The 16,665-nt window shown below is 39.3% G+C and overlaps 1 protein-coding gene across 9 annotated transcripts in view; it reads left to right on the forward strand.

Moving 5' to 3' along the window:
* runx1t1 (RUNX1 partner transcriptional co-repressor 1) overlaps nucleotides 1-12,392 on the forward strand; it is a 105,148-nt gene extending 92,756 nt beyond the window's left edge. For 8 of the 9 annotated variants that reach the window (XM_063061434.1, XM_063061442.1, XM_063061408.1 and 5 more), the window contains one exon: nucleotides 9,486-12,392. In XM_063061434.1, coding sequence (XP_062917504.1) covers nucleotides 9,486-9,761 — 276 coding nt within the window. In that variant the 3' untranslated portion in view covers nucleotides 9,762-12,392. The remainder of the gene's footprint in view (nucleotides 1-9,485) is intronic. The other variant, XM_063061455.1, reaches the window with a different exon arrangement.
* The last annotated feature ends 4,273 nt before the right edge of the window (nucleotides 12,393-16,665 follow it).

Raw genomic sequence — 16,665 nt, forward strand, 5'->3', positions numbered from 1 at the left:
ACACACACAAAATGTGGAGGAATTCAGCAAGTCATGCAGCATCTATGGAGGGGAATTAAACAGTCAACGTTTCAGGCCGACAACCTTCATCAGGACTAACAGAATGTTCCTGTTGACAGCTTGTTTCTGCTAGGGTGAAGGATAAACTTGGGCAAGTTTGGGGAACCTTGGCTGACAAAAGATATTGAGGCTGCGGCCAAAAGAAAAAAGAAGTAAGCATACATTAGGAAGTCGGACTGGCTGAACCACCTGATGACTATAAAAAGATTAAGAATACCCTCAAATTGGAAATCGGGGGGGCAAAGAGAGGATGTGAGAGAAATCTGGTAGATAAAGTTAAGGAAAATCCCAGAGGTTCTATAGATGTACTGATTTAAGAGTAAAATGCTGGTGAAGGATAGAGTAGGAGTGCAGTAGGGCCATAAATAAGTATGTTGAACCACAATTTGGGTGGGATTTTTAGAAAGGTTTCTGCTGTGTTTACTGAGCAGAAACTCACAGGGGCTTCTGAGATAAGGGAAAGAAACAAGAGATGTATTGTAGAACGTTCATTCTACCAAGAAGATATTTACAGCCTTATCGTGCATTAACATGGATAAATCCTTGGGGCCTGACCAAGTGTATTCTCAGACTTTGTGGGAGCATAGAGAAGAAATTGCAGAGGCCTTACAGAGATAATTGCTTCATTATTGGCCACTGGTGATGTTCCTTAGGATAGTAAGTTGGCTCACATCATTCCATTGTAGCAAGGACAAGCCACGGAACTACAGGCCAGTCTGCATGATATCAGTGGTAAGGAAGATACTGGAGGGAATTAAGGGAGAAGATTTACCAGCATTTGGATAGACAGAGTCTGATTATGGAGGGTCAGCATGGTTTTTTGTGTGGGAAATCAGTTTTGGTGAATCTCCTGCGATAGATGAGTGCAGAGCAGTGGTTGCTGTCGATTTGGACTTTACCAAGACCTTTGGAAAGGTCCTGCATTATAACTTTGTTGCAAAGATTAGGCCCCATGGAATCCAGGGAGAGCTAGTTAGGTGGGTTGCAAACTGGTTCAGCTGCAGTTTGCAAGGGATGGGTGTTGAAGCGTGTTCCTCAGAATGGAGACTGGTGACTCATGGTGCACTGCAGTGGTCAGTTGTGGGATGATAGTTGTTCATTATCCATCTTAATGATTTGTATGTGAAGGCACAAGGCTTGATCAACAAGTTTGCAGATGACACAAAACTAGGAGGTGTTGATAGTAAAGAAGGTTACCAGAGATTACAGTGGGATCTTGTTCAGTTAGGGAAGTGGGCTGAGGAGTAAAAATGGATTTCAAGACAAATAAGTGTGAGGTGATGTATTTGGAAAGTCAAAGTAGGACTTCCTCTGTGAAAGGTAGGATATTCAGGAGTGTAATGGAACAGAGGGACTAATGTGTACAAGTACGTAGTTAGTAGAAAGCATCATCATGAGTCGACAGGGTGGTGATAAAGGTCATTGGTCATCATCAGTCAGGGCATCACTTACTGGAATAGCGACATTATGTTGTAGTTGTACGAGTTGTTGGTACTGTGTACATTTTAGGTCACCCTGTTATAGGGAGAGTGCAGAAATAACTTATAAGGATTTTGCTTGAGTTACAGGGAGAGGTTGGCTAGGCTAGGTCTTTATTTCTTAGAACGTAGGAGAATGATTTTTTTAAATGAATTTTCAGAAGTGTTGAAGATTAAGAGAGTTGGAGATAAGATGGGCAGTAAGACTCTTTTCCCTGGGGGGAGGGGGTTCCAAAACTAAGGGGCATAGATTTCAGGTGAGAATAGATACAGGTGGTGTGGGGCCTGAAGTTGGAGGAGGTGTTGTAGGCCATACACAAGAAAATCAGGACTAACTAGCTAGATAACAAGGTAAGCATTGACTCATTAGGGTGAAGGGCCAATATCCATGCACAAAATTCAAAGTAAATTTATTATCAAAATACATATGTCACCATATATAATCCTAAGACTAATTTCCTTGGGGACCAACTCAGTAAATCAAAGAAACATAATGGAATCAATGAACAACCACATCCAACAGGGCAGATAAACAACCAATGTGCAAAAGACAGCAAACTATGCAAATACAAAAGTAAATAAACAAACAAACAAAAAAACAAATAAATAAGCAAGCAATAGATATCAAGAGCATGAGATGAAGAGTCTTTAGGGAGCAGTGTCTCAGAAAGGCAGCATCCATTATTAAGGACCTCCAGCACCCAAGGCATGCCCTTTTCTCACTGTTAACATCAGGTAGGAGGTACAGAAGCCTGAAGGCACATACTCAGTGATTCAGGAACAGCTTCTTCCCCTCTGCCATCTGATTCCTAAATGGACACTGAATCTTGGATACTACCTCACTTTTTTTAATATACAGTATTTCTGTTTTTGCACATTTTAAAAATCAATTTAATATACATAATTGATTTTTGTTTATTATTATTTTTATTTTTTTCCCTCCCTGCTAGATTATGTATTGTATTGAACTGCTGCTGCTAAGTTAACAAATTTCACGTCACATGCCAGTGATGATAAACCTGATTCTGATTGCGAGGACGTAGATGTGGGAACAGTTCAGTGGTGGGGCAAGTGAAGATGAATGAGGTTATCCCTTTTGTTTCAAGAGCCTGATGGTTGAAGGGTAATGTATGTTTCTGAACCTGATGCTGTGGGTCCTGAGGCCCTTGTACCACCTTCATGATGGCAGCAGCAAGAAGAGAGCATGCAGTGTGTGGTGGGCGTGCTTGGTGATGGATGCTGCTTTCCTGTGATAGCCCTTCGTGTGGATGTGCTTTGCCAGTGATGAACTGGGCCATATCTACTACTTACTGTAGGATTTTCTGTTTGGTGCTGCTCTGACGTGGCGGTTTTGTAAAACTCGTGTTCCCCCAACCTTGAATACTAAACAATCAAATGCATCTGTTCTATTTACCAAGGGAGTTCTCCTCCATAATCCTGACCGCAGTTTACATACCACTAGCAACTGACTATAATCAAGCATTCATGATACTGCATGATGCCATCTCCAAACAAGAAACAGACCATCCTGATGCACTTTAAATCATACTCAGGGACTTCAACCAGGCTTTCTTGAAGAAAGCCTTGCCCAATTACATAGAAACATAGAAAACCTACAGCACAATACAGGCCCTTCGGAGTCCCTTAAAAGACCCTATTGTTTCTGCCTCCACCACCGCCGCTGGCAGCCCATTCCACGCACTCACCACTCTCTGCGTAAAAAAACAAACAAACAAACAAACTTACCCCTGACATCTCCTCTGTACCTACTTCCAAGCACCTTAAGACTATTCCCTCTCGTGCAATCCATTTCAGCCCTGGGGAAAAAGCCTCTGACTATCCACGCTATCAGTGCCTCTCATTATCTTGTACACCTCTATCAGGTCACCTCTCATCCTCCATCACTCCAAGGAGAAAAGGTCGAGTTCACTCAATCTATTCTCATAAGGCATGCTCCCCAATCCAGGCAACATCCTTGTAAATCTCCTCTGCACCCTTTCTGTTTTCCACATCCTTCCTGTAGTGAGGCAACCAGAACTGAGCACAGTACTCCAAATGGGGTCTGACCAGGGTCCTATATAGCTGCAACATTACCTCTCGGCTCTTAAACTCAATCCCACGATTGATGAAGGCCAATGCTCCGTATGCCTTCTTAACCATAGAGTCAAACTGCGCAGCTGCTTTCAGTGTCCTATGGACCCGGACCCCAGGATCCCTCTGATTACAATCAGCATTTAACCTGTAGCACCAGAGGTCCCAACACACTAGACCATTGTTACACTCAGATGACTGTTCCATGTTCCGAATGTATTTCAGTAAACAGGATCACTTGGCTGTCCTTCTGCCTGCCTGCATACAGACAGAGGCTAAAGAGCAAAGCTCCAGAGATTGGGACAACAAAGAGGTGATCACGGGAGGCAGAGGAGTGGCTATAGGATTGCTTCAAGTTAAAGTTTTAGATGTTATGTCGAATCTTCATAATTGTATTTACGGGCTGGGCTCAGGACAAATCCTCTGAAAAGATAGTAGTGAGGCATTTAAAGTTGCTGACCCTCTCCACCTCTTATCCCGTATACTGCATTGCTCTTTGACTGTAACTTGCCCTCATGGGTTATCATCGACACGACCTGCAGCCTAGATTTACTATATGTGGTACCTGTCTGCTTGTGTTTACTTTTTCCGGATGAGGAGGGCTGGACAAGCTGAGATCGACACCCAAGTAGCCAGCAGGTTTTGGGCATTTTTCCTGAGTTCTTGCCCTAGAATATCCTAATGACTTGGAGGCTTTTATGAAGAATTTAACATTTTCTAAAAGTTAACTAAATAAAATATTATAAAATAAATGTGAATGTTTTAAAAGAAAATATTCTTTTAAATTCAAATAAAACGCAAATAATAATAAACAAAGTATTGCACTCATCTCCATTTTCCCCACAGCTGGCATTCACTTAACAGCCTTCACTCACGTAGAGCTGATTCTATAATCAACTGAGAACTCCAATCTGCATTCATAAGCAGATACATCTATTTATAGCCTCTTTGGAAAATTTTATGAGGTGAATTTTGGGTGTTGATGGGCCACTGACATATCCACTACCTTCTATACAAGCCCCTCACTATTTCCAACTACTGTCCAGGCAAGATAAAAATGCAAGGGCTTATACCAGAGAAGAAATTTTGATTCTTTGAGCCTTGCAACTTCTATTTAAATTTTGTTTTACAACATTTTTTTACAGAATTTTTAAGTTGAATTAGCCACATTTTAGTCTAAGAATATCAATCTGTATGAATCACAGACCAGTAGTGCTTATAAACTAATTTTCAATAATTTTTATAAAGATTGACAAGTCTATAGAACTGCATCATGGACCATATCTGGAATATAGAAGAGGTGCTTGCTGTCTTGAGGAAAATAATGGTGAAAAAGTCCCCGGGGTCTGACAAGGTGTCTCCTCCGATCTTGAGAGGCTAGTGCAGAAATCGGCAGCAGCCCTGGCAGAAATATTTAAAATTTCCTTTGTGGCAGGTGAACTGTAGCAGGACTGGAGGATATCCAATGTTGTTCCATTGTTCATGAGTAAGCTGTGAATTATAAGCCAATAAGCCTGATATCAGTAGTGGGTAAATTATTTGGTGGCATCCCAGGGGCAAGTATTTGGATAGACAGGATTAGGGATTAGGGATAGGCAACATGTATTTGTGTGCGGCAGGTGATGTCTAATCAATCTTACGAAGTTTTTCAAGGAGTTTACCATGAAAAGTTGATGAAGGAAAGGCAGTTGACAATGTCTACATGAATATTAGCAGGACCTTTGACAAAGTTCTACATGGAGGTAGGTCAAGGAGGTGTAGTCACTTAGTATTCAGGATGAGGTAGCAAATTAGATATGACATTGACTTCATGTGAGAAGCCAAAGAGTGGTAATAGATGGTTGTCTACTCGATTGGTGGTTTGTGACTAGTGGTGTGCTGCAGGGATCAGTGCTAGGTCCATTGTTGTTCATCATCTGTGTTACTGGCCTGGATAATAAAATGTGGGAAGCAGGATCAGCAAATCTGCGGATGACACCAGTTTGGAGGTTAGTAGACAACAAGAAAGGTTATCAAAACTTGCAACGGCCTCTGTACCAGCTGGAAAATGAGCTTAAAAAATGGCAGATGGAACTTTAATGACAAGAGTGAGCTGTTGCACTTGGGGAGGACACACCAGGTTAAGATACACACAGTGAATGAGAAATGCATTAAAACAAATGGATCTGGGAAAACAGATCCATAATTCCTTGAAATATAGATGGGTTCATAAAGAGAGCTTATGATATACAGGTTTCCCCCGCTACCAGAAGGTAGAGCATTCCTATGAAACGGTTCGTAAGCCGGAATGTTGTACAGTGAATAAACAATTACTGTTTATTAATATGGGAAAAATTTGAGTGTTCCCTGACCCAAAAAATAACCTACAGAATCATGCCAAATAACACACAAAACCTAAAATAACAGTAACATATTGTAAAAACAGGAATGATATGATAAATACCCAGCCTATATAAAGTAGAAGACTTTTCTGCAAATTGCAGCACTATCTAGCGCAGTGAAAATCTCACGGCAGCACTCTCAGCGCAAGTTCTCTCAGTAGAAACACTCTCTCCAGTAACCTTTAAGCTATGAAGCTGCCAATTCATACCAACTAACAAATCATACCAAATAACACATAAAAGTACACAGCCTATATAAAGTAGAAATAATGTATGTAGAGTGTAGTTTCACTTACCGGAATTGGGAAGACTCCAATAAATTGCAGTTTTGCCACAGTTAAACACTTGCTTATATGAGTAACCACCTTCTGTAATTATTTTCTTCAGTTCTGCTGGGAACTTTTCGGCAGCTTCAGTATCAGTCGAAGCACTTTCTCTGGTAAACATTAAACTATGAAGCTGCTCTCGCCTCAGAAACAAATCAAACTACCCGTGACTACCTTTAAATTCCACTTTCGCAACACTTCCGTCACCATCGTCCAGTGCTTTCTGTTTCAACTTATTAAAAAGACTGACTGATTTCTCCTTAAGTATAAGAAAACTTAACGGAACACCACGCTTTGTACACCCATCAATCCACTCAAGCAATAGACTTTCCATTTTATCCATTATTGGATGCCGACTAAGAGAGACCACTTTGCTACGAGCAGAACCAACAGTAACATCGGCAGCTTTCAAAATTCTTTCTCTCTTGTGTATAAATAGTGTGAATGGTGGACGCAGGCAAGTTCAACGCGCGGACAATGTCCTTACTCCGTTCACCATGATCGAAATGACAAGATAAATTGAGATAAAGCACGTGTTTAAGCAATGGCGGCTAGAATGCAGTTCCGGGGGAGGAGCTTGGCTGTTTGGGCGCGCGCTGCCTTTTTTCGTAACAGTGAAAACACCTTCAGTTAGCGAAAACAGGTAACTAATGTAGGTCTTTCATAACAGCGATGTGTCACAAAGCAAGTGTTTGGAAAACGGGGGCCACCTATATTGACCTTCATAAATCAGTTTATTGAGTACAGGAATTGGGATGTTATATTGAAGTTGTATAAGACCAAATTTGGAGTATTATGTAAAGTTCTGATCACCTACAGGAAAGTTATCAATAAGATTGAAAGAATGCAGAGAAAATTTACAAGGACTTGAGGACCCGAGTTATAGGGAAAGGTTGAATAAGTTACAACTTTATCAAATGGTAAATGCAAGCAGGCTTTTTCCACTTAGAAGGGGTGAGACTAGAAGTAGAGGTCATAGGTTAAAGGGAATCTGAGGGGGGATTTCTTTACTCAGGGTGGTGCAAGTATGGAACGAGCTGCCAGTGGAAGTGGTGGATGAAGGTTCGATTGCAACATTTAAGATCAATTTAGATAAGTACTTTGATGAGAGGGCAGAGGTCTATGGTCCAGGTGCAGGTCAATGGGACTAGGCAGAGTAACAGTTTGGCATGGACTAAATGGGCCAATAAGCCTGTTTCTGTGCTGTAGTGCTCTGATTCTATGACACCATGACTAAATATTACTTGATTTCTTACTTTCCATTCACATCTGCTTATTCTGTTTAAATTGTGCTGCTACAGAATATGACAGAAATCCTAGTAGAAGAGGTTGTTTTGTTCCAAAGGTTTGATTATTTCATACCACAAGTAACTTGTTTGGTATGTATTCTTATTCAGTAATTCTGTACAGCAAAGGAACTGGCTCTGGGAGAAAAACAATGCTTTAGCCATCATTATATAACTTGAAATGGCTTGATCGAATCTGAAAGAGCTCTCCCATTATAAATGGTGAGGGAAAGAATTGAATTCTGTTGTGTACCTAGAACTGCAGACATCTGTTTAGAACAAAAATGGATTTTGGCCTGATTTGTGCAGTTAAGAAGTAAGGAGTGGGTAATATTGTTTTAGTAAGGGTTCATCTTGAAGTCACAAATATTCTTCATATGAAATTAGCTGAATGCATTATTTTTCATAATGTATCTAAAATTCCAACATTTAAAGGGTTACTATAATTGGTTCTTCCTGTGTTAATAGCTTTACCGTACATCTGCATTTCATCTGACAGAAACTGATATGGTAGCAATTAATTCAAGTATTCACGCAGTTATAGACTACTATCATCAGCGTATTTCAGAAGTGTGTGTGCACAAGTCTGTGTCTGAAATAGATAGGTTCCCTTACAGAATTCGTCAGTGCTTTCAAGTGTTTAAATACCTGTGAACTGCGGTTTTGGGTTAGTCAGCTGATTAAATAACTGTAAAATAATTATTTAACATTGTTCTGTTACAGTTGACTAGTACTCAGTTGAATATTTGTAAAAAAGCCTCAGCCTCACCTCTTATGAGTTTAATCTCTACTGCAAATGATATTAAATCTAAATAGGAATTTAATGGTCTCACTTCCCGGTGAAAGAATCAGTATCCAGTAGACCTGTTACTTAAAGGAGCTTGCTTAGACCCTTTCTTCGGTGTATAATTGACTTGATTCTAAAATGGTCTTTCTAGTCCAATATGAAACACAGGAAATAATGATATCAGGTGTATTATTTTTAAAAGGGATACATACTATTGAAATGAGCTACCAAGATGTAGTTCAACAGATTTCTATCGACTTCATTGCTTCGCGCTGCCTTCTCTAGTTTACAGGCAATAGTTGATTTTCTCAACTCAAGTCATTTATTGTTATTTAACTATGTACATGTATATGATGTATATAGAAACGAGACAAGGTTCCTCCAAACTAGGGTGTAAAGCACAGTAGTACACAAAACACACGGTAACTTATGAAAGCAAGGATAAAATCTACAGATGAATCACACTTAAGTAACAAACTAAAGTGCATAAATTAAATATTGTAATGTATGGAAGATTAGCCAGTGACACTTCGAAGATGATGTGGCAGGGAACTCAGAGGCCAAATGGTCTGAAGGAAGATACTGTTTTCCATCCTGACCATTCTTGTTTTTATGCATTGTAGTCTCCTGCCTGATGGTAGAAAGTCAAAGAGGATACTGGATGGATGGGTGGGATACTTAATAAAACTAAGGGCCCTGCATATGCAGCACTCCTGATAAATAGTCCAGACGGATGATAGGGAGACCCCTATTATCCTCTTGGCCTTTCTTACGGTTCTTTGTGGGGATTTCAGGTCTGAAGCTCGGGTGCTCCCATACCAGATGGAGATGAAGCTTGTCAGAATGCTCTGAAAGGAGCTCTGGTAAAATGCAGTTAAGATGGATGGGTGAGGAGGGAGCCTTGCTTGCCTCAATTTCCTCAGGTGGGGGGCGGGGGGCGCGCTGCTGTGCCTTCTTGTTCAGGGAAGTGATATTAAGGTGATATTCTGGTGTGACAGTTAGTATCCATTGATTTGATTTTGACTTGTCACCAGCTTTTCTTGTATTAATGTTACTTTGTTTAATTTTCTCCACAGAGTTGTTGGAACTGTGGACGCAAGGCCAGTGAGACCTGCAGCGGCTGCAATACAGCACGATACTGTGGTTCGTTTTGCCAGCATAAGGACTGGGAAAAGCACCATCATGTGTGTGGTCAAACTCTTCAGGCCCAACAACAAAGTGAGGTGGCCACAGGCAGCTCATCTGCAACGCCCAGCAGTGGGGCAGGAAGCCCAGTTGACACACCACCAGCAACCACTTCCAGGTCAACCACTCCGGCCACTCCATCCACAATAGAAACGACCCCTCGCTAAAAATACAAATTGCTCAATCACACAAAAATGAAAAGGAGATACAAAAAACTCTTGTACTATCAAAGGAGAAACTAATCTGGAGTAGTAGTGAGTTACAAAGGCCAGTAACGGGTCACACCTACTTACTATGAAAAAACAAAGATATTATTTGTTCATCTTTTTTCTTGTTTGTAAACTGCAGAGAAGGCAGAGAGCATTGCAAAAGTAGATTTGACCTCTTCCCTCGTTATTTTTCCAGTAGCTGGGATTAAAACTAGGTAACCTCATAAACAGATGCTTTATCAGACAACAGACCAAGGGATTGCTAATTACTGTACAAAGCAAAAATGCTAATATTAAAGGACACATTGTTCTTTTCTACAATAATGAAAAATAAATCTCTTGCAAAACCCTCAAGGGCACATGCGTTGGCTACAGCATAGACATTTTAACAAGAAGATGAATGGCGTTCATGGGTTACCGACTGAACTCTGAAGACCTGCAACAAAATGTGCAGCTGTGCAGCAGATTGGAAGGAAGCACAGATGTTCATCCTTCCCTCCAAAAAAAAACAATATCCAGGTCAACAGAATGAAGAATTGAATCTGTTTTTTGCAGTGGGATGTATGAATACAACAACAAAGAAAATGCTATAATAAGAGGCTTTCAATCCTAATGAGAAACAGCCTGCATTGGATTTGCATTTTTTGGCAGACACTGTCTACCAGCTGCCCTCAATAGAGCATTTCTACATTTTTACAAGGTTCCACATAGTAAGACAATCAGGTCTGTTCCTGCTCATTTTTTTTGATAATGTAATGGTGGCTACAGCACTGGCCCATTCTGTGTTCCCATCCATCTGTTCAGATTTGAAGTAGTTCTCTTGGTGTTAAAACACTTCTGTTCTGTGAGGTTCCCTATGGTGTTCTTGTAAATGTGTTGGACAAATGTGAAGATCCATTGTAGCTAACCATGCCCACATTTAGTCTATTATTCCTAGTTGGTGATAGACCTGTATCTTTCTATGCTGCCTTTATATCTGTATGTATTAGTGATATTTCTCTGGTAGTTCCCACAATGGAATTATTTTGTTGTCCTCAAATGAAAAAGAAAAAAAAAGCTATCTATCTGAGCTGCTATTTCACTCTGTTTAGGATTTATAAGACTTAGCATGCGTCACGGAATGCTAACATATTGGTGTTTTGTAAGAGGGATGTACATAAATGTACTTGCACTGTCACAATGACTCCCTAGGCATGCTTATTTGGGCAAACTCTTAATATGCTAGAGCCATTTCACAGAGTTAGCTATAGGTTAGAGTAGCTGTGAATTTCATTTCTTTGACAAACTGGTCACTTTTACAAGTGGCATTTTATATAATGAGATCATACAAGAGGACAGTGCATGCATATCACTGCGAGGTCATTAAGTATTGCTGATTTAAAAAAAACTTTTATCTTAAAAATACTCCAAATGCTGAGGTGTAGATTGACAGCTTTAACACTGCTGAATGCCAGGTATTAACAGTATTAAAAAAAAGGGAAGTCAGCCAAAGACTGATCCGACGGACCAAAATCAGAAAAAAAGCACCAGTAATTGTTTCAAAGCAGTCAGCAGGTTAAACGATTTCAGCAAGTTTCAGTAAATTCATTGTATAATCCAAAAACCAGATGTCATACACGTATATATCGGATGCTGTGATGTATGTGAAAACAGCACTGTTTTATTAACACTAGTGTGTGAAAGGATTAGTGCATCACATTACTGATCTACTTACTTTAATTCAGGGCACCCTGTGTAAACCAATTCTCAGAGTTCTTCTCTTTTCTCCTGTTTTGCTACAGACTCCTCAGTGGCAAAGTTTCACTCTACCTCTGACAGCATGTATATTGCACCAGTAGCTAAACTAACTGGTATAGTCAAACCAAATGGGCACAAGAGAACCAGGAAACCAAAAGTAAGCTCATACAGCTGCAAACCATATCACTACTTGGTAACAATGCAGACCTCATACCTGAACTTTTGTTAGTTTCCTTTTAAGCTTGTCACTTATACAGAATATGTGAGAGTATAATTTGTAGGTATAAACGCATAAAAATGACTTCATTAATTACAGTTTAAAGGTTGGTTGCTGATAGGAACGGGGGTGGGGGGTCCTCTCTGTTGTGAGACGTACTTGTGACAGGACCACCTGTCTTTGTTGTGTAGGTGCATGTCATGGAACAAAAATGGGGAAAAAAAAAGCAAAGGCCAGTTAAATTATGCAAAGCATGCCTATGCCTGGAATACTTAAGAAAGGGACTCCATATTGTCTGGTTTCTAAAAGGACCGAAAATTGGAGAATTTGAAATGCAGATTTAAGTAAAATTTTGGTTCTGCAACTTTATTGTGAAAGTTGTTGTGCAATACTTAATTCAGACATGTACCACAATTTAACGGTAGACTAACTTTTTGGGGGGGTGTCTAGACATCATGCTTTTGTCAGCATATTTCTGAGCTTTTAAGTCTACTATGTCTAAACTGTGGTTCCTTGATTATCTTTTATTTTCTTTAGTTGGACTGTATTGTATGGTCTGTCAACCTGTGAATCTTTAAAGTATGATTCAGGTATTGTTGTATTCCTTACTGTGTAATAAAAATTTTAATATCTGTATTCACTAAAGACTGCTTCTTTGCGAGGTCTTATGATACTAACCCACTGCGTATTTAGGTAAACTGCTCTCCTTGTGTTGACATGGTCCACTTGCAGGTAAGATACAAAACATCCATGGATTCTAAAGGTTTCTGCATATTAATTAGTATTCTAATAAATTTTGAAGTAGAAACATAAGTCGCCTGAGATTTCTAGTGCAGGTTTTAATTAGAAATGAAGGTTTGAAGGAGAATCTTGTCCTTTTCAAGCTCTCCGTGCAGCCTTCGGAGGTTTGAATGTCACAACAATAATGACTCCCCTTTTGGGTCACATACATCAATAATTGCACTCTGTACTGACAGTGGTATATTTGCCACACAAATCTAAGATCCTGTCAGGAGGATTCTTGTTTCCTAAAGGGCTGGCTAACAATCCCTTAACATTTAAATTTTCTGTTACCTGCATTTCATTTGTAGTATAATTTATATCTTGTTTGAGGAACTGAAACTGTTAATTGTTTTAATTTGATATTGGCTAATGAACTTGAAGAAATTTATGTATTTGTTTCTTATTTTAAAAAGCGTCTGATTAGCTTATCAACAAGGTAAGATTGCCTCAAAATTGCCTTCCAACTGACTTTACAATTCTCTTCAAAAATAATTGAATGAGTTTTCATAGGATATGGATATTAAAAGGTTATGCATTTTAACCATGTTTACATTATTAAGGTTTGTATTCAAGTCCTTAATGTAAGCTAGGAAAGGTTGGTCATATGGATAGTCTAGAAACTACCCAGATGTCCCTTTCCACTCCCCTGCTTTTAGTCCCATTAGCATAGTACTATCAAATGTTCCCCTCTATTATCCATGAAAGCCAGTGTGTCACTTCTCCCTAGTATGTGGTGTACTACTGATGTAATTTTCAATCCAGGCAATTTCTAAGTCATAGAACATGTCACCACTAAAGACCATCTTTAGGCCATCTCTTCTATGCCGAACTATAATCTGCCTAGTCCCAACGACCTGCACCTGGACCATAGCTCTCCATAACCCTCCCATCCATCTACTTATCCAAATTTCTCTTAAGTGTTGAAATCGAGCCCACATCCACCACTTCCGCTGGCAGCTAATTCCACACTATCTCCACCCTCTGAGTATAAAAATTCCCCCTCATGTTCCCCTTAAACATTTCACATTTAACGCCTGACCTCTAGCTATAGTCTCACCCAACCTCAGTGGAAAAAGCATACTTGTATTTACTATGTCTTTACCCATCATAATTCTGTACCTCCATCAAATTTCCCCTCATTCTCCTATGCTCCTGGACTTCAATTCAGGTCCTTACCTCCTGGCAACATCATTGTAAATTTTCGTTGCATTCTTTCAGTTTTATTGACATCTTTCCTGTAAGTTGATGACCAGAACTGCACATAATACTCCACATTAGGCCTCAGCAATGTTATATACCACGTCGATATAACATCACAACTGTGGTACACATTACTTTGATTTACAAAGGCCAATGTACCAAAAGCTTTCTTTACGACCCTATCTACTGGTGATTCCACTTCCAAAGAATTATTAATCTGTATTCTCAGATCCCTCTGTTCCACCGCACTCCTCAGTGCACTACTGCTCACCATGTAGGACTAACACTGGTTAGTCCTCCTGAAGTGTAACACCTCACACTTGTCTGCATTAAGGTCCATCTGCCATTTTTCCAGCAGGTCCACATTCTGCTGCAAACTTTGGTCTTTCTCGCTGTCCACCAAACTCTCAATCCTGGTGTCATCAACAAATTTGCTGATCAAGTTTACCACATTATCATCCAGGTTGTTGATATAGATAACAAACAACAGTGAACTCGAAACCAAACCCATGGCACACCACTAGACACAGGCCCCCAATCAGAGAGACAACGAAAGCCAATGTCAAATCAAATTTACTGCCTCATCCTGAATGCGAAGTGATTGAACATTCTTGATCAATCTCCCATGCTGTACTTTGTCAAAGGCCTTACCAAAGTCCATGCAGATTACCTTCGTTGTAGCCTCCCTGAAAAACTCTTAAGATTGGTTAGACATGACCCTACCATGCACAAAGCCATGTGAACCATCCCTAATCAGACCCTGTATATCAAAATACTTGAATATCCACTCCCTTAGAAAATCTTCCAACAACTTACCCACTACTAATGTCAGGCTCACCAGCTTATAATTTATTTACTACTTCTTACAGCCTTTTTGAAACACCAGAACAACATTAACTACCCTCCAATCCATCTGTACCTCATCCATGGGTAAGGAAATTTTAAATATTTTCTGCTTCCACAAGGTCTGAGGGAACACATTCTCAGGCCCTAAGGATTAAACCATCCAAATTTGCCTCAAGACAGCAAACACCACCTCCTTTGTATTCTATATTCCATATATGGTGCATGACTTCACTGCTATCATGCCTCATTTCTGTAGACTCTGTGTCTATCTTCTGAGTAAATTCAGATGCAAAAGTACATTGAAGATCTTCCCCCGTCTCTTTCAGATCTATGCATTGATGACCACTCTGATCTTCCTGAGGACCAATTTTGTTCCTTGTTAACCTTTGTTCCTTTTTTCAATATTTTTATTGATATAATGTAAATTACATGAATACAAATACAAAATTCATACGGATACAAGTAAATAATACAAATTACATTATATTTAAATCACAGTAATATGATCACAGTATCCCATATTCCAAAACAATCATGTATTTAAAAAAAAGATTGAATTTTGAAATGAAATAGAATAAAATAATTGTATTTTATTGAAAAAACTCTACCCCCACTACCAAAATGAGCTGGTTGGTAAAAAGAAAGGAAAAAACCTTACTATATGAAATTATTATAATAATGGCTCAGATTCATACTTTAATAACAGTTCAAAGATTATGAAAATAATTCAGAAAGGGTCCCCATAACATTAGAAAGTCATGTTTAGAATCAGAAATCAAACAACGAATCTTCTTTAGATCAAGACACAACATAACATCAGATAGCCATTGAACATGAGTGGGTGGGGCAGCCTCCTTCCACTTGAGCAAAATCGCCCTCCTTGCCATAAGAGACATAAAGGTCAATACCCGCAAATTAGATGGCTTCAGTTCTGTAGTACTATCCTCAACAATACCAAACAAGGCAGTCAAAGGATTGGGCTTAAAGCTGATATTGAAAAGTACAGAAAAAGTTTGAAATACATCTCTCCAGAATTTTTCAAGGCTCAGATATGTCCAAAACATATGAATTAGTGTGGCCACTCCATTAGTGCATTTATCATAGTAAGGGGAAATATCTGCGTAGAAATGAGAAAGCTTATCTTTAGACATATGAACTCTATGTACCACTTTGAATTGTAATAAAGAATGATGAGCACATAATGATGAAGAATTAATCAATTTTAAAATAATCTTCTAGCTCTCATCAGATATAAAAATCTGTAAATCCTTTTCCCAGTCTCCTTTAATTTTATCTAAAGAGGCTATTTTCAGTCCCAACAGTAGACCATAAATGTAAGATATTGAACCATTATCAAAGTGTTTCAGATTAAAAATTGTATCTATTCTTATCTGGACTTGTTGGAAATGTAAGTAATTGAGATCTTAAAAAATCTCTGATCTGTGAGTATCAAAAAAAGTGAGTGTTGGAAAGGTTAAATTTCATTGAAAGTTGCACAAAAGAAGAGAGATTCCCTCCATCAAACAAATCCTGAAATTGTTTAATACCCAGTCTATCCCATTCTTTAAAGATGAGTCAATTGTTCCTAATATATCTGTAGGAGCCATAAGATTCCCCTTCACCGTATTTACTAGAACAAGCCCATGCCTTCTTTTAGCCCTCCTGATTTTCTTCTCTTCTTTAGTGTTCTCTTGCATTGCTTATACTCCACAAGTACCTTATTTGCTCTTTACTGTCTATACCTGCTATGCACCTCCTCCTTCTTCAGGCCATTTAATCCACTCCACCATTCCATCATGGCTGATTTATTATCCTTCTCAGTCATATTCTCTTGCCTTCTCACAGTAACCTTTGACACCCTGACTAATCTAGAACCCATCAACCTCCGTTTTAAATATACTGAAAGACTAGGCCTCTTCAACCCTCCTGGCAATAAATTCCAGATTCACCACCCTCTGGCTAAAGAAATTCCTACCTACCACTATTCTAAAGGGACATCCTTCTATTCCGAAGCTGTACCATCTGGGCCAAGACTCTTGCACTAATGGAAATATCATTTCCATTTCCTATCTAAGTCTT

This window comes from Mobula hypostoma, chromosome 1 (genome assembly GCF_963921235.1).
Source record: "Mobula hypostoma chromosome 1, sMobHyp1.1, whole genome shotgun sequence".
NCBI lineage: Eukaryota > Metazoa > Chordata > Chondrichthyes > Myliobatiformes > Myliobatidae > Mobula > Mobula hypostoma.